Below are 19,230 nucleotides of genomic sequence, written 5' to 3' on the forward strand. Positions count from 1 at the left end.
GTGAGGGGAATGAGACAGGGTGTGTAGACATGGGGGAAAGGGCCAGCTACTTGTTGCTTAAAGAAAAATGAAACTGTAGAGCTGTCCAATAGTGAGACACCGACCCATGAAGTTCACCCAAGCCCAGCTGTGGCCAGTATCACTGTCCAAAATGCTCACTCATTGTCCTTGGCTTCAATATAATGGCAACTTGTCACCACTGGGCTTGCAAGATTCCCTTCCCTATTATTCATCTGATGCCATAACTGTTGTGCCTACGGGTTTCCTCAACCTCCAAGGAAGTGACTCCCAATTGCAAAAGCAAAAAGTTTCTATTGCTAAAAACCAAACCAACTGGGACCTCACCCTATCAGAAGTGTAAGGCGCCTGCTTACAATAGCAAAGTGTTTTTAAAAGGGAAATGGGAAAGGGAGGCTTGAAACTGCTAGTCTCAGTTCACCAGGTTTCCAAGGTTACAGACATTTCATAGAGTACAAAGTTTCTTTACAAGGTCATTATGGATACACAAGACTGATTAGCACACCTGCAAGGTTAGGGAGTTTTCTTTAGTTTATCTCCTGAGAACAGCCTGTGGGCTCTGTACTATGTAGTCAGGGGTTATCTACTGGCAGAAATTCTTGTTCTTTCTAGTTTTCCCTTCTTGCCATAAACCCTAATTTTTAATTTTTCCATCACAATAACACATCTGGAAAGTCCCATAAAGGACAAGAAGAGGTGAACCCCATTCTGGGGAAATCCACACATAGAATCTCCCACCTCACTTGAACTCATAATAATCTCCCTTCCATTAAGTTTGCTCGTAAAGGCTCTATCCAAAATCCCAGTGATTCAAATCACTTGAGAAGCCCTCACTTCCTCAAATGTCCTGTCCTTAAGTGGTCTGTCTCCATTCCCACACTTAAATTAAGACCTGCACTGTCTTCTTAAGTCCAGAACTTTCCTTTATTTACTCAACTCCAACTTCACTTCATAACTCATCCGAAAAAAAATTTTTTTTTCATCAGAAGGCTGTACCCAAGTAGCAGCCTGGGGCGAGCATATCCTACACCTGGAAACAGAAGCACCCTTTACAGCAATGCATTTAGATAGTTTACATTCAAGTCTTAAACCCTATGGATTGGTCATTCTCTTCAAGATCGTGCAGACAGTGAGGATTCAGTCCAATGACTTAGACCTGGAACCTCCAAGTTCCTTAATTCTTCAATTCCCAGGTTGTTCAGTCAACCCAATGTTCTGGAAATACACTTTCCAGTTGCCAGAATACCTGCGTATCCTTAGGGGCTTTGGACTTTGATGAATGTAATTTATTCATTCTTTGCGCTGGTGTCTTTTGACCCCTGAAGGCTATCCATCCAGAAGACTCTGATGGCATCATCCTTTGACACTGTGATGTGTGCTGAGTCCCTGTGTGGGGCTCCCAAGGGCATTGCTGATCTAGAATCCCCCTTTCCTCCCTCCTTCCATCTTCTCTTTCTTCTATTCCAAGTTCCCATTGGCTGGGTTCTATCTGCAGCCGCCTGCCTCCCTATCACCTGAACCTGAAGCAGAAACCAGCTCAACCATCCCCTGGTGACAAACACTAGCCTTTCCAAATGTGGGAACTCATGGGTACTGAGGTGTGTGTGTGTTCCTGTCTGCTGAGCCTGGACACTAACAAGTGGGCAGTATTCATTAGAGCATGTAAGAAATTAAAACCCAGTTGTATGATGAGGACCAGTGCCCTCCTAGTGTGTGTGTTGGGGGGGGTATAATTAGGATCACAACACAGCATCAGCCCTCAAGCTGAATCTGGGGAGAGAGGTGACCAACCACACTTCTTTCCAGATGCCCACTTGTCCCCATACCCCTCAGGTATGCAGCTGAGGAAAAGAGGGGCCAGGGTGAGCTCTGGGGCTCCCATAGGGTGCAGCCACCAGCTCATTGCTCTGAGGTTCTTGCCATACCTGAAGAAATGGACACTTAAAGGCTAAAGACAAGCGATTCTTATGCCCTGGGTTCTCTGGCTCAGGGTAGGACAACCTTAGACAAGTTGACCAGGCCACCTGCATGGTGACCCAAATCTACAATGCCTCCACAGGCTCCCATGTCTGAGCCCTTGGTCTCCAACTGGTGGGCATGGTTGTGAAACTGTTGGAGCAGATGAAGGCTCGCCAGTCTAGATCTGGAAATGCCAGCTCTTTCTCCCTCCAGTGCTGTTATTGGGGTGTTTTTATCACAGCAGTAGGAAGTTACTAAGACTAGAGAATGGATCAGCCCTGTCACCTTGGAACCTTAGATAAGACACTGACACCTATCAGGAAGGCAGAGTGTTAAAGCTGGCTGGGATGAACCATCAAAGCTCACCAACAGGGAGGACACATAGCTCAGGTAGGGACCTCTCCAGTCATTCCATGGTGGCCTCTTGTAGGTCTCTGGACTGAACCTAAAGCTGTCTCTAGCACCTAACATGTGTGCTTGCCATGGCCTAACAAAAGTATGACCTTGAATGTCTCTGAGAAGGAAGTAGACATTGAGCTCTACAAGCATAGCTGACTTCAGATTTATAAATAAGGTTCCCAGTCCCTATAAAAAAGGTCCCCCTCCCTGAGGTCTTGCCCAAGATGGATTCTATCACAAGAATGGGAAAGTGGAAACCAGGGAAATCATTCCAAAGAGCCTAATTGCACAGGTCAAGGAGACCTTGGAATGGAAATGTACAAAGAGGGACAACACCACCCGGCAATGTGGAGCAGGGGTCACTAAATGTCTGAGCTGCGAACATCAGCCTTGTCTTGATGTCTTCTCCATGAGACGGGACCTTTCAGAGGTCAAGAGAAGCCCAGGCATTTCCAGAAAATTTCAAAAGGGAGTCACTCATGTTTTTGTTGATTTCATGTTCTTGACATGTGTATCTAGACACAGGGTGTCTTCACACAGCCAGAGTAAGGCAGTAGCAGGTTGTGTTTAAGGCTGTCATAATGGGCCAGATTCAAAGGACTAACTCCTATCTTCAGAACCTGTTGGCTGCTGATCTGAAAACTGCACCCTTTACTGGGATGGTGTCAGTGTGTCACTGTGGCTTTACATATACAACATCATTGGCAAAGATGTCATGGCATTCATGGCCTTATGAACATGAGCTGGGGGAAGGTGATCCTCCAGTTACCCCCATCCTGTGATGTGTCTTAGGACACCCAGAGAGACTGGAGGCAAAGATGAGGTCACTGAGTCAGCCTGAGGCCAACTTAAGACGCGGTCTTCGTTCCCCTGGATGGCGGTGCAAGTGAAGGCAGGCTGATCATGGTACCCCAACCTGTGACAACTCCATCCCAAGCCTACCCAAACCCTCATCGAGCTGTGATAGAATCCATCTGGACCAGAGATGGTCAATGCCACTGAGCTGGGGCAGGAAGAGCTATGCAAGCACCAATGCTGCCCAGCCATCATAAAGCAACATCTTAGTCCACGAGGAATATAACAGGGATATTGGGATCAGAGGAGGAACTGGGTTGGAGTGCGAACAGTGCAGAGGCAAACAGTTCCTTTGTGGCCCTTGTGAGATGTCTCGGCACGGTGTGCTGCTTGCTTTTTCATCAGCAGGGTCAGTGCTGGACTCTGATGATCCAAGCCCTTTCTGCACCTTCTCTTCATCTTTGTGCATCCTAGATTAGCCAAGCTCTGCTAGAAAATATGTAGCAAGGCTAGGTCTGCATAGGACACTGAGCTAGAAGAAGTCTTGACATCTATAAGGCCACAGTGAAGCCCTTTGGCACCTGAATCTGCTATTTAGTAACTTCAGTACTGCAAATAAGTGGCCACTGTTATTTCTACAGTGTCATAATGGCCTGAGATTCCTGCTAGAAACAAACAGGATATGCTCAATGGAGATGCAAACTATGGCTGGTCTGCGTCACCTGCTGGCAGCGCCTGGTACTGCAGCTGACTACAAGAATGAATTTAAAACTGCAGAGAAATAAACACCCCAAAAAAGAGGTAAAGATTACATGGAGAGGAAGTGACCAGAGACCACCATGGTCCAGATGTCCCAGGGTTCCAAGTTCTTACAAATAAATAGAAAATTGTCTCAGTCTGGCCTCCTGCCGGCCAATTTCGACAGTTACACCTCAAAACACCCGTGTACCCTGCTGGCAGCTCTCTTTGCTTTGATTTTCAGTGCATCCCTCTTAGGACACATGCATAGTGCTGTAATGGGAAGGAATAGCTTCCGGCTTCAGGAATTTGCCTCAGTAGCTTCTTGGAACACGCCTCTTTCTCTCTCTCAAAGCCAGGGGGTCGCCCACTTTCCACCCACTTGGCGTGATAAGTATTCTTTAGTCTCCACTGTATGGTGGGTCCTTTGTAAACTCAGCCCTAACTCTGATGGTTTCTTTTGCATGCATGTGGAGCCCAGAGGTCAGCCATGGGTGTTGTTCCTCCAGTCCCTCTCTAGTCATGTGTTTTGAGATGGGATCTCTCCCTGGGACCCAAGGCTCACATATCAGATAAGACTGGCTCACCAGAAAGCTCCAGAGCCATCTTTCCTCCACCTTGACCATACTGAGGTTACAAGCATGTGCCATCATGCCTGACTTTACCAAACTCATGTTTGTGACAAGCACTTTACCAACTGACATATCGATTTCTTTGTTTCTTCCCCACACCAAACGAAGCCAGCAAGAAAATCAAGTATGAAAACAGGCCGGGCGACACAGATCACAAGGCGGCTTTATTGGATTAGTTGCATGGGGGAAGTTCTTCCCAGGAGCAGCAAGTGCAGGCATTAGAGTACAGAATCCAGAGGAAGGAGACGCTGGTGGGGTTGAGGCCTACTCGCCTGGAGATGTGCAGAGCTCTCTAGGTGTCTGTGGCAACCTCGGGGAGCTGGGGGGGGGCCTTTACTCCTAGAGGCCCCCACATGTGGGAAAGCAATGCTTCTGTCTCATTCCGCTCTGAAGAAAGGGAATGGAGAAGGGAATCAATACTACCCCACCCCAAGAAACAGCCACCTACGCCCACATCCTTACCACCTAGGAAAAGCATTTCCCAGAGCGAAGAAAGGAAAATTCCCAGTTTTCGTGGCTTACTGTGGGCTCCAGCCACAGAGATAGGCACTGTGCCCAGAATGCACACTCTGCTCTTTGTCTGGACTCCTGAGGACTTTCCAGCCTCCCAGGGTCTGAAAGGCTTGTTTATCCGTCCCTCGGGGTCACAGAAAGGCTGCCTACTCACCGTCTTTTCTTGCGGTATTCTTGCAGTGCTTTCTCGGCCACTGTGTCCATGAATTTAGGGTTATCCCTGGAGACTTCTTCTGGTAACACTACTGTGATGGGATCTGAGTCAAACAGCTTCACCACCACCTCAGTGACACGGGAGGGGACTTCTGAGTCAGAAGAGTGGGTTGTCACCTAGGCAGAAGAAGGCAAGTGAGGTGTCTCTACATGATGTCTAGAGTGTGCCCTTCTTTGTCAAAGGATTGCCCCTTCAATCAAGGACAGATAGTCTGTTATCTGCCACCAATCAGGATGTCTAGACAATTCAGAGCAAAAACATCCCAGGACAAATGTCATTTGAAAATGACCAGGCACTTCCAGAAACCTGATTCCCAAATGTTTTCTTGTTGTCTTATTTCTTGTTTTGCTTTGTAGTCCAGCCTGGTCTCAAGCTCTCCACCCTTCTGCCTTAGTTTCCTCGGCGCTGGCCTACAGCATGGCTGGCCCCAACATTTGCTTTGTTGTACAAATGCTAAGCAGTCAGTGGTTGAAAGCAGAAGTGGGGGAGTGTTCTAGCACTAAAGGAAGCTGTTCTCACTAGCTTACAATGAACCGATTCATGTGCCACTTAAGCAGCCCAGGGTAAAAAAGCAGCTTTGCAGCCAGGCTGATAGGTCAATGACCCAGGGAAGTTGTCCAAAGTTCCCCAGTCTTAGTAAGCTACAGAACTTTCCTCCTCTTAGAAACAGGACTTGGATATCTGACCTCAAAGAGTGAAGCCATTTCGATGCTAAAACATACAGAATCTCTTAGTCCCTGCCCGTGGAAATCACAGGTGCTCTTCTGTGGTACCTTTGTCCCATGGCACCTCTAAGAAACACACATCATCTCTAGACCACACATGGGCCTAGCCTAGCTAGGCATGTGACTGGAACACAACTCACTGTGGAGACGCGCAGGTAGTACTGGTCTTCGCCCTGTGTGAGGTTGGCCAGCTGGGACACCCAGTTGAACTGCTCGTTCAGCTGCTGCAGCAGGGACGAGGTGTTGAGCATCTTGGTCTGGAGGGAATGGAGCAGCTCGTTGTACCGCTGGGTCAACCTCTCGGCCACCTGGAGGGAGTCGTTCAGCTCCTGGCGCAGGTGAGCCTGCGCAGGGTTGTTGGCTGAACAGTCTGTCCAGAGGGGGAAAAAAACAGAACATGAAGGGAAAGTTAAAGGGTGAAGAAAATGCCCTTGGGAGCCAGCTCCTGCTGCAGGCAACTGAAGTACGCAGAGCTTCTGTTAAGTGGAGGTCCCCAAACCAGTTCTTAGGATCCCCACAAAACAGTTCCCCCCAAACTGGGCATCAAGGCACTCACTGCTCCCTTCATGCTTTGGGAAACAATGGTGGCTGTGCCAAGCTGTGTTGGAGCAGCATAACTGAGTCTTCTCCAGGTAGTGGACATGACCAGTCTTGGTGACTTGACCCAGTGCTCCAGGGAACACCGATGTCAACTGTTCCATGTTTTCAGACCTCGAGTTACTCTCGCTGCCTAAGTTCCTCCCAGGAGTCATTTCCAAACAGGAGAAACCTACTGTGCACTGGACACGCCACAGAGAAGAGGAACATAATTTTCTTAGCTGCACCTACTGTGTGCCAGGCACATATCAGGTGCTCCAGGTGTCCTTTTCTCTCAAAGTATGCTTGGTTTGACCTAAGCATCAAAACTCCTGTTTTACCATTAATAAAATAGGTTTCCAGAAGTAAGAAACTTGCCAAAATCTGGAGGAGAAACAATCTGTGGAACCAGGATTGAACCCACATCTTCAACTCCTTAACCTGCGCTCTTCTTACCTCTGAGACTGTGGTTCTAGAACATTCTTCAAGGTTATTTTTGAGCATATTTGAGAGATTTTGGGAATCTGGTTCCCTAGAACCCAAGCCTTAGAAGAGCCAGTGAAATCTGTAGGTTACAAAATGCATGTTTGGGGTCTGGGGGTCGATCCATGCCTGCCCTTGTCCACCCACAGCTGGCCAGGGCATTCCTGCAGAGAACAGGAGAATCACAATCTTTGCTTCTGGTCCTCAAGTACACTGCAGATGTCGGGTTTCTAGGACTCAAAAGTGCCCATGCCTTCTGCAAACCAGTTTTTCCTCCATTATTTTTAAAACATTCAGAAGTGGCTATATGAAACCGAAGCAAGATGAGAGAGAAGAGAGTCTTCTGGGTGCTATGTGCAGCTGCAATCATACATAAGATAAAATGTGTGGGGAAAGAAACAGGACTCGAGACAGGAAGCCGGGTTGAGAAGAAATCTTCATGGAATAACCCGAACATTCCTCCTAGTAAATATCTCAAACAAGGGAAAGTCCTTGAAGGGCTAAACAGTGCCAAATGGTGGGTCTCAACCTGGGACCATGCTATCCACGAGGGCCTGTTCTGGAAGTTCTGAAGGTATTTCTGATTGTCACAGTGGAGGAAGGGTTGCTCTTGGCATCTGGAAGGTGGAAGCCAAAGATGCTGTTAAATGCTCAGCATTGCAAAGGTCTGCTCCACAGGGATGAATCAAGACGTCCCAGGCTACAGGTCCCTGGCAGAGCCTATCCATGTAATTGTAAGCACTGTAAATAAGAACTAACGGTTGATGGATGTGATGAGTGTTGAGTGTGTGGTCAGGGGTCACTGAGTCTGCTGTAAGAGATCTAGTCTATAAGGTGACTGGCTTCCTTGCAGTCAGGCTCTCTGTCATTCAACTATCCTGACAGTTTCCTGGGGAAAGCCTGCAGGTGTGGCAGTATATTTGCCTAAAATTTCACACCATAACCTTTGAAAACACTAATGTTTGTTTGCATGGGCTCCTAACATGGCAGGAGTGAGGCTAGGAATATTTAACCAGACTCTGAAGGGCAATCTTGGCCAACCACAAGTATGAAGTAACAGCAAAGCCATGGGGTTGATAAGGAAGATTAACGCTTTGTGACCTGAGCAGGGAGCCACTGTAAAGACTAGGCTCAGAGCAGGGGCATTTGATCCATAGCCTGAACTGACAAAACTTCGAGGGACAGTTTTGATTTTGTTTGTGTTTTGTTTGTTTTCTTTGAGACAGAATCTCACTATGTAGCCAAGACTGGCTTTGAATTCACCATCTTCCTACATCAGCCCCCCAAGTGCTTGGATTATAGGGGAGTACCACCATACCCAAAGTGCCATGGGAACTGCTAAAGGAAAGTACTTCCTCTTCTAGGGGACTAATCCACCAAAAGGAACGTGGCCAGGATTTCAAGGACCACTGTCACAAGGACATACATAGCTCAGGGTCCCCAGGATGCTATCCATGAGCACAGCTAAGTGAGATGAGGTATCTGTGTCTCCTAATCTTAGGTAAGTCACTTAGTCATTCTATAAGATGGAAAGAGATGTTACCCAGCTTCACAAGGTCATTCTGAACAAGCATCTGTTAAGTGTTTACAACAGTACCTGGCATGTGGTGAATGCTCATTAAACAAAATGCATGTTGCCTAAGATTTCATGATATGAAGTGAAAAACAAAACAAAACAAACAAACAAGGTTTACTATACTTGGCACCGTGGACAAAGTAACCAGGGGAATAAGTTGTGGATTGCTGGTGACTATAGTCAAATTCTATGGTAACACCAACTGTGGACTGTGGGTTTACCATGGGCCACCAAAGTTGTGGGTGCTTTAAATACTCCTCATCTACATTAGAACAATCTGCATCTAAACTTGATTCTAAGTACAATGGTTGTGGCTCACTGGTAGAACATTTGCCCAGCAGGTGTGAGGCACTGGGCTTTACTCCAGTTCCCAAATAATGAACCTAACTCTAAACATGAGAGCAGTAGGCTGAGCATCAGGGTGAGGACTCTCCCCAGGGAGCGCAGCTCACAAACAGAGAGCAGTCTCTCCAGAAAGACAGTGCCAGTGAATCCCTGATGGCCCAAAGTCAGGTGACGGCAGTGCCAGATTGTAGAATGCTCATCCACTCACCCACAGACAAGATTTCCTGACATTTCTCACACTGGCCCTTCATCTTCAGGCATCCTGTGGAGTTGTGGCGGATCTCCTTGCACACTGCACGGTCATCTTCACCTTCTGAACACATATGAGGGGAGAAAGATGCAAGCTGAGGCATATAGCACTTTGGAAGGGAGCCCACCCAACACCCCTCCACACCTCTGCTTAGCCCTATAGTCAGGGGAAGACTCTGGTGGTTGCTTCCCTGTGCACACGGGATTTCCCTGTGGCTCCTAGAGGATATCCCCATGGCTCTTCAGCAGGTAAGGCCTAAGCTTCCATTGTCTCCATCTGAGGAGCTCTCTCCTGCCACACTCCCCCAGTCATGTACCCTCTGGCATCATAGTACACTCTGTTCGTCATTCTCCTTGACTGGTGGTACTCCCTAACTGGCGATCAAGCCCCATTGTGTACACCACACCAAGTAGAACATAGTGTTAGGACGCAAATCTCTGATGGAGAATATTGCTCCTCAGACACTGGCTTCCTCTGTCCATGCTACATTTCATCCCTACAGACATTGCACACTAAGGTCAAGACCACGAACATCTTTAAAGGCAATAAAGCCTGGAAGGACAGGCTTCCCAAAACACACCCCCAGGAGTCCCTAAGAAAGCAGCTGTGATCCTGTAGGAGGCACAGGCCAGGTCATACCCTGAGTTGGCTACAAAGAACACAGGCTCCAATCTCTCTCTCTCTCTCTCTCTCTCTCTCTCTCTCTCTCTCTCTCTCTCTCTATCTATCTCTCTCTCTCTCTCTCTCAGTTTTGGGGGTTTCTCTGTGTAACCACTCTGGCTATCATGAAACTTGCTTTGTAGACCAGGCTGGCCTTGAACTCACAGAGATACACCTACCTCTGCCTCCTGAGTGTTTGAATTAAAGGTGTGTGCCACCAAAACTCAGCCAGACTCCAATCTCTACAGTGCTAAATTGAACTAGACCCCACTTTGTCATCTGCACTCTCCCCCCCCACCCCCACTCCCACCCCGTCCTAGCTCCTTTAACCTGTAAACGGAGAATACCAGCCTACAGGGCTGCTAGGAACATAAAGGCAGCACAGGCCAAGTCCTGGAAGAGCCTTAACATCTGGGAGGTAAGAAAGCAAGTGCTTTCTGACCTCTTAACAAATCCATGTCCGGGAACTGGAAGGCTGGGCTGTGGAACTGCATATCCATGGCCTGTTGTGCCCGGTGTATCATCTCAAAGAAAGGCTGGAACATGTCAGGGAAGCTCAGGGGCCCATAGTGGGAGAAAGGGATGAGGCTACGGACCAAGCGGGACTTGGGATATAAGAAATGAGGCCTCCTGTGTGGAAAGCCGAAGGGTGAGAAGTAGTGTGTGTCCTGGGGCTCATGGGTGAAGAACCGGTCCTGGAAAAGAGTGTCCATGATGCCAGATGCCCGGGTAAAGCTGTCCTGCATGGCATCCAGGGCTTGGCTCTGCTGTCGGTCACTCTCCATCAGGGAGTCAATGCGGTCACCATTCATCCAGAAGTAGAAGGGTGAACTCTGGTTCAGAAACTCCTCCAGCTAGGACCCAGAGAAGCACAGTAAGGAGGTGTTGACTCCAGCTTCATCCTCCGCTGATCTCGCGGCAGGTGACCCAAGCCCCCACTGTTCTGCCTCCTGGGTACCCTGTCGGCTAGTACCACTCCATCTACCTCTCACTGTGAGACTCAGAGACTCACAAGTCTCATCACTTCGTGAGTCTGCTCCCCCCTGCCCCCGGTCATCTTTGACCATAGAGGACAGCCACTCCCACTTAGGTGGTCAGCCATCAGGAAACAGTGAATAGTACTGAGTCCCAGCCTTGTGAAGCTCACAGGCAGAGATAGAACCAACCCCAATATACTAAATATTCTTAATTCCTTCTCCCTAGATGAGCACAGGATCCTGCCATACTATGAGGCCATTTTACCCAGCTAGTTAAAGATCTTCTAAGAGATGGTACCCACTCAGCAAGCACACCGGTGATGACTGTTTACATCTGCACTCATGTCAGACATTACCAATCAACCATGACACTACAAAGGCAAGTCGTCAAGCCATGCTAATCAGCGGTATCCACCATATGGAACGAGGCCTGTTTCATGGATTCTCCACATTCCCCATTCAGAGCCCAGACCGTGTACATGCCTCCTTCTCACCTGTCGGCCAACCAGACCAGAGCCGCTTCTGCAGACACGTGCATAGAACTTCATGCAGGTCTGCTTCAGGCAGGGCTTACACTCTTCCCAGAGGGCCATCATGGTCTCATTGCACACTTCCGGGAATGCCTTCAGTTTCATTTCAGAATCCCTGGTGTCGTCTAGAGCATCCTTCAGGAAAATAACAAGGCCAGGTGAGCCACGCAGACCCCAGGCAGGCCTCCCTGGTTTATGGACAATGTGCTACTGAGGCCTCCGCCTTCGCTCCAGGCCTCTCAGCAGCCTCTTACCTTTCAAGGCCTGGCGCTTCCCTACGCTTTCCTTGACCTCTGACCCACTGCCCTGACAGTCTCTTCCTCAGGCTCCACCTCCCTCTCACATCTCACTTCCTCTTCTCATTGCCCCAAAGATGCTGTCTCGCCTTTCTGTTATAATTGTGGTCCCTGGCATGCAAATCAAAGCTATGAAAACAGAAGTCACATCAACTATCAAATGCATTACCATGCCCCTGGCCCAGTCATTGGCTCTATGGATTGCCAAAATAAAAATGTTATATCCAATGCCTGAAGAGATATTAGTTTACATCAGATGTGTACATCTGCATATAAACATGGAAAATAAATGTGTGTGAATAATGGGTATGTGTGTAAATTCCACTGTGTGTGCATGCATGCGAGTGTGCATGTGTGCGTGTGTGTGCCAGAGCCAACCAAGATGCTCAAATGTAAAGGACAAGTTAAACAAATGGTAACACAGTAGCCCCAATTATTATCAGCCTTACCTATTTATGGTCTACCACATTCTAAAATTAGTATCATGGACCGTGAGGATTTGAGGTATTTTGCAAGTGAAATACATCTGCATAACTTTCTCTACATTATAAGTGTTCTACGTTCTTGTTCATATCTTACTGTCTGTAATTTATAAATTAAGCATGATCATAAACAAGGACACAAACACATATCTAGAGGGCCTGGTCCTATCCACAGCTTCAGGCTCCTACTAAGGGTCTAGAAACCTGCCCCCTTGTGGCTAAGTGAGGATAGATGGATGTCCAGGATAGATTACAAGGATTTTACATTAATTTTAAATACAAAAGAAAAGAGTAGAGCAGAGTAGCCAGAAGCTGCCATGATCCACTCCCACCCAAGTTCCACACCATGGCCTATCCTCAACAAGGATTAGAAAAATCTATTGAAATGAATCTGGGCTTCAGGCCCTGGACTGGACTTGCAAGGAAACCAGATCCAAGACCTCAGCCCGGAGGCTTTCACAAGCAAATGTGCTTTCCCTGGGTCTAGCCCAGCTTCAGCAAAGCTGTGTAAGAACTGTGCTAGGACACCATGGCAACCCCACAAGACACCTGCCCACCACATTGACTTCCTCCCCCCAGTCAAGTCTTGGCCCTACCTCCTTCTTCTTCTTGGCTTCCTCTAAACTGTTGAGCAGTGACTTGCGCTCCGCATTGGTTTTTTCTATGAGGGTCTTTATCTGTTTCACCCCCTGGACAGCATTTTGAATTTCCTTATTAATGTACTTACTCCCTTGAGAGGACATTTCTGTGAGAGAAAGGAAGAGAGGATGAGTTGAGAGGAAGAAATGGCTGGAGAAATTGCCCAGGAGCCAGTAGGACTATGAGAAAATCCTGCTCCAATGGGGGTTGTCAAGGGCTGCCAAGCTGAGATACAATCACCACCACCCCAAGCCAGTGGCAGCTGCTATGGTCTCTGTCCTGCCTCTGTCTCATCACAGGGCCCATGGTAAATGGCGCCCCAGCTCAGAAACACAAACCACAGGAGTAGTACAGAGAAGGGCAGCTGTACTATGTCTGGCCCCTGCCACACCACCCTGGGGAGCCAACGGACACAGAGGATATTTCAAGGACAGGAGAAAAAAAAAAAAGTGGTAGTTAACCCTTTAAACACCAAAATACAATAAAAGTCTGTTGTTTGGGATGTAGATTTCTCTGGAGTTCAGTTTAACCCAGCCTTTGTACTTCTTTGTTCCAATGTCAGGTGATGGGGACAGGAAGATGAATGAAATGGCACAGAACAACATGGAGACGGGAAGATAAACGAAGGGCTGCATTCACCATGGTGACTGTAACCAAGGCACAGCACCAGTGACAGAGGCAATGACACAGCATGTCACAGCGGCACCACTTACTGGGTACGTATCCTGTGTCACGCACCTTTTCCCACACCTTGAATGTGTTCTATCTACCACTGTCAAACACATCCAAGGAGGAGGGGAAGTGTGTGGCGGGGGTGGGGGGCTGTTGAGACAAGGGCATGAAGTTTCAATTATACAGCATGAGTAAGCCTGAGGTCAATGGTCCAAATGGTGCCCATGGTTAATAGCATTGTGTTCTACCCTTTGTAGTGTGCTAAGAGAATATATTTTAAGTGTCTGAACCGCAGCAATAACGTGAGGTAATGGACAGCTAACAGCTGCATATCAATACCAAAGCATCAGGTTGTATTCTGTATTACATCATTTTGATGTGTCTATCATATCTCAGTAAAACTGGAGTTTAGGAATTGAGTGATGAGTTCAAGAAGAGTGGTTCTCTTAGCCTTGGGTCAAGACTCCTCTGGGGGGGGGGTCGAATGGCCGTTTTGAAGGGGTCACATATCAGATTTTACATTACAATTCATAACAGCAGCAAAATTGCAGTTATGAAGTGGCAGTGAAAATAATGTTTTGTTGGGAGTCACTACAACATGAAGAACTGTATTAAAGTGTCACAGCATTAGGAAGGTTAAGAACCACTGACTTAGAGAGTATAGGGCAGAGTCACACCGAGGTCTGATCTAAATATCTAGGTTTTCTAAGTGAAAACCCCACAGAACTGGCCAGCAAATGAGCAAGAGGTTGAGAGAGAAGGAAGGAAGAAAGGCAGGTTTGGGGCCAGCCTTGGAAGATGGGGAGGAGGGGACAGGAGGTGGGGAAGAGGGGTGGGAGGTGGAGAGGAGGGGAGAGGAGGTAGGGAGCAGGGGGTGGAAGATGGGGAGGAGGAGGTGATCTCAGATGACTACTTCATGTTGAATTGTACTGTTCTTGTCCAGAGAAGGACACTGGCGGGACCAGGTTTCTAGAGGGACAGGTTTGGGGACACATGCGGAAGAACTCTGGATGCCATTTCAAATGGTCCAGGCACAGCTTTGGGAGAAAAGTAGGACAGCCAGGTGAGGGGACCAGGAAGGGATGAGGGAGTGACTTGGGACATGGAGGTCAATGTCTAGAAGGCATCTGACCACACAAAACCAAAGCAGGAGCTTAGACCCAGAGAGAATGGAGCACAGGGACAGGGACAGACCCAGGGTGCAGTAAGAAAACAGCCCTCAACACTTGGGGACTGAGCTTGCAGAGGCAGCCCTGCCCCAGGCCCCACCTCCACCCGAGTCTACTTAGTCTACTTGCCCTGGAGCTCTTTGTCAGAGACCTCCTGCTCTCCCAGGACAATGTCATTGTCCCAGGTCAGCAGCAGCCCCACGCACAGCAGGAGAATCTTCATGGTGCGGCCTCCTCTGGGTCAGGAGTCCTAGCAGGTCTGTTTGGAAAGAACAGGAGAACATCATAGTAACAGCCGGGCAGCTTACAGGGTTCCTGTAGCCTGCCACAGCTCCCTGAGAAAAGGAAGTGGGGTGGGATTGGAACCTGTGATCCTCGTCTGTCCCCTCAGCTGGCATTACTGCAGTTTATCCCTGATGAACGTGGGATAAGTAAATCTCTCTCCTACCCCCTTCAATGGGACTGCACCCTCACTTCAGCCCAGCCCTGTGGTCCCCTCAGAGCCCCCAGGGCTATCAAGTGTGCTTTTTAGGAGTCAGAGATAACATTCACCCCCTTCAGTCAGCACAGCAAATTTAATCCATAGGGCTCTCTCTAGGTGAGGCATGTGCCAGGCTGAAGATGGATTCTAGAGTGTGGCATGGGGCAAAATGAGGAGGTTAGAACTCTTTAGAAAGCAGAGCCAGGGAAGGGGAAGACAAAGCAGGGCTTAGCAGTGGGCCCCCATGAAAGCCCCTTCAGGAGGACAGGCCCATTGGCTCCAGCAAATCCCTTTCACATGCTGATTCCCTCTAAGCCTGAACCAGCTTGCTCTGCCAAGGTGCCCCTGCCATGACTGGGCTGGCTGCCCTGAGCCAGGGGACACAGGCTGAAGCCCCAGTATTACACAATGGATCCTTTCCCAGAAGCTGGATTGGTTGCATACACACACACACACACACACACACACACACATACCTTTTATCTCCAACCCTGCCCAGAATGGCTTATCTGGGCTCACCAACTTCCCATAGCCACGGAAACAGAGAAGGGGGAGTGGTCTTTCTTCCTGAAATGGCTCACTCTAAAACATGCTCTCAGCCGAACAGGCCCATGGGCACTCTGAGTAGATCATTAATAGGGAAGGCCTCCACCAGGGTGTAATTATGGACACAGGCAGAGGAGCTACATTGGAGGAGAGATGGGTACTTTCCCTGTGGTGGGTGGGTAGCTGGACCAGCCTGATTTCAGATCCGCTATGAAGGTCCTGATCTCACAGGTCTCCCAGATGCTCACAGAGGCCTGAAATGCCTTAGGCAGGGACAGACCCTTTGCCACATCAGAAATGAAGCCACAGAAATACCTGTAGGTGGGAGAAACCTCAAGTGTGACTTTTGGAAACTCCATTCAGCAGCTTTGGAAATGGGTTCTGAACAGAGGATAGTATTGTGCCCGGAATCAGGGCAGGGTAGCCAAGGAAGACCCTTGACTGAGGCAGTTTCAAGATGAGGCGCAGTGGACCTGGGACCTACCAAAGGAGACCCAGGGCCTGGAGAGCCACCAAGCTCCCAGATAAGAAAGGAAGAGTCACTTTTCCACCCAACCTCTCCCTTCCACCAGATTGCCAAAGCCTGGGGACCAGTGGCCACCCCAGGATCAGAGCCCGGCCCTCCAAAACCTCATTTTAATATCCTTTCCTTGACAACAAAAGTCTTAAGTCTCTCTGCCTCGATTTCTTTATCCATAAACTGGACCTGATACAGACCTCAAAGAAGCGGTCGATGGATCCTTGACTCTAACCCTGAGGACAATGGCAATGCTCACTGTGGGGCCAGAATCTGATTGCCTGTCAAGCTTCCAGGTGCTGCGGTGCTGTTGGTCCAAGGACAATGCCTGGTGCCCTCCCTCTGCACTGACTCACTTCCTCTCATCATTCCGAGGCTGGCCTACTGCCTGCCTGCCAACTGCGTTGAGAGGATGAGCCTCATCAGGGCCAAGGACCTCCTTATCTAACAGGACAACACGGCCCATGTGCCTTATTTCCTCCATTTCTTTCAATGCATTTTTATAAACCATCCCTCTACAGGTCCAGTTTTCCAATATCCTTTGAAGTCACCCATTTGTAGCTGTCTAGTATTCCATCGACTAACATTTGCAGTTTATTTTATTATTTTCACAAGGATGGGCAACTAAACTGTACTCTCATGAGCTCCCTGTTAGAGAACCTGCGTAGATGCATGAATTCCTAACTTCTTCCTTTAAAACAGCAGCAGCAGCAGTAATTTTTAAAATTGGGTCCAGAAATTCTGGAAAGCCAGGGGGCTTCAATTCTCATTCGTATAACGTTGGAGGTTGAACTTCTCTCTAATCCCCTCCAGGCCTCAGATTACCATCTATAAAATGATCCGGTGGGATCAGACATCTCCGGCCTGATGAAGCATTTCTCTAAAAAACTGAATGCATTCAGCCCTGAGGGAAACAGGACTGGATAGCTGCTGCGTACCCTTAAACACACATCTTTTTTTATTATGTGCTGTCCCAGGAGCTGGAAGGGAGGTGCAAATACGGTGACTCAAGCATGTAAGACATCAGCCACCACCTAGATCCGCACCTGCTCGCAGCGCACAGCCACTCACGCCCTTGCGCCTCCCGCAACGCAGCGCAACGCAGGCTTCAACCCTCAGTTTCCCCATTTTTGCAAAAGGAAGATCTTTGCACGCTGCCTATTGAACAGCCTTGAAATTGTGATCCGGGTTAATGAACACGGGGACTCACGAGTCACAGCGCACAGCCCCGGTGCAATTCTACCCGAGATACGGCTCCCTGGAGATAGGATTCTGGCCTCCTCCCACTTCCCCACAGCTGAGCCATCTCTCCACCTGGTTGCTGCCCTTGTCCTCCCATCCCTCCCGGAGTGGCTACTGCGCTGGGGTAGGAAAGGTGCGGATGTCTCACCGGTCTGCAGCGTCGCTCCAGTATGCTCCTCCTGGTGGTGAGCACCAGGGAAGCGCCCTATTTATAGTGCTCGGCTCAAGTACACCCCCTTTGGGGCTGGCTGCAAACCTGCATGACTCATGCACAGAGAATGCCGGGGAATGCACCAGGAGCTTTCGGGAAGCTTGGCGGTGGGGATAGGAGGTGTAGCACTCAGCGGGGGGCGCCGGGGGGCGCATGGGCATCACAAATAACCCTTCCGGTGCCAGAGGGACCCTAGATTGGTGGCCCCTCTCTTGCTTGCATACTACCTAAGGCCTCACAGCAAGGCCTTAAGGGAAGAGGGCTGTTACACTCAGTACTCTGGCCCAGTCCCAGCCCAAAACAGGCTCAGGAGTCCACCAGCCCATGCCCACCCTTTTGCACATCCATCTTCTCTTCCACATTAACCCATTAACCTCTCCCCTTTCTTTTCTCCCATTTAAATGAGAGACTCTCAGTAACGCTGAGGATGACACAGGTGTTGTGATAAGGAAGAGTCCTTGGCTCTCTAAATGCCGCCTTGGGCAGCTGGTCCCTTGGTGGACAGATAGATGAAACAGAAATGGGTTAAAAATGAACAAATCACACCCCAGGGACCCAAAAGACCTCCCCTGTCTCTCGGGATCCATAGAGCTTAAATAAACGTTGTTCCTATGCCCTTGGGACCCAGTCAAGCAGGGTGGGCTTCACCGGTCCCGGACCTAGGAACCTCACACCTATTTTCAAGTACACTGTCTCACTTTCTTCAGTAGTATAGCCACTGGTGAGGTGCCGTGTTTCTGGAAATAACTTTCCTCTCCATACTTCTGTACACAACTCTAATGAAACTAATGAGAGAGAGGAAGAGAGAAAAGAGATTATGGGATGGGGGAGGGGACAAGAAAAAGTAAATGAGAAGAGGTGAGTAAGATCAAAATGCATTATATACATGTATGGAAATGTCATTATTAAACTCATTATTATATATAATTGCATATATAAATATATGTATTGTGTATACATTATTATGTATAACATATACATACTCATAAAAAACGTAAAGCAAAAGCACTTTGTCTCAGGCTTGTCATTCACACTGGTTTCTGAACAAGGAGCGTATTGTACAAGTTCTCCACTGGGCCCTGCGGATTAAGTATCTGGTGTGTCCAGAGGTGCTGAGAAGCTGCCCAGCTGTTTTCTGCTGAGAGCAGGAACATCTGTTACAGGGCACTGGAAAGGAGGAACCATCTAGAAGCCTCCACCACGTTGTTGCTTCTTGGAGAAGCCAAGCTTCCTACTCTGGCCCCTGGAACATTTGTGTGTCAAGAGACAGGACAAGAGGCTGGCATTCCTCTCAAACTAGTGAGGACCCAGGACAGGTAAGGGAGTTTGGGTGGCAGGCCTCAAAAACCATGTAAGAGAGAAAGGGCTTGAAGGAGAGATGTGTAGTCAGGGCCTGAATGTCCCTTTCATGTCTATAAAAGAACAGCCAGGAGGTTAGATTTCCATTTGCCCAAGGCCAGAGGCTATGGTGATCTGGACTTTTCCCAAAAGGCAGCCTACAGAAGTGTCTAGGCTTGAGCAGAAGTGGGAGTTAGGACTGGCTGTAGTCCTAGTTGTGCCTCGAGGCATCCAGTGCCTTAGGATG

At 48.7% G+C, this 19,230-nt stretch overlaps 1 protein-coding gene across 1 annotated transcript; it reads right to left on the reverse strand.

The window, feature by feature from the left end:
* Positions 1–4,684: 4,684 nt before the first annotated feature.
* Clu (clusterin) lies at positions 4,685–17,724 on the reverse strand. The gene is made up of 9 exons (XM_051195500.1): positions 17,583–17,724; positions 14,778–14,907; positions 12,765–12,913; positions 11,355–11,525; positions 10,326–10,737; positions 9,182–9,286; positions 6,134–6,363; positions 5,209–5,384; positions 4,685–4,928 (listed from the first exon to the last, which is right to left on the reverse strand). Exons 2-9 carry the CDS (start codon positions 14,869–14,871, stop codon positions 4,919–4,921), a joined length of 1,347 nt encoding a protein of 448 aa, XP_051051457.1. The 5' UTR covers positions 14,872–14,907; positions 17,583–17,724; the 3' UTR covers positions 4,685–4,918.
* Between the last annotated feature and the right edge of the window lie 1,506 nt (positions 17,725–19,230).

Source organism: Phodopus roborovskii, unplaced genomic scaffold (assembly GCF_943737965.1).
Source record: "Phodopus roborovskii unplaced genomic scaffold, PHOROB, whole genome shotgun sequence".
NCBI classification, from domain to species: Eukaryota; Metazoa; Chordata; class Mammalia; order Rodentia; family Cricetidae; genus Phodopus; species Phodopus roborovskii.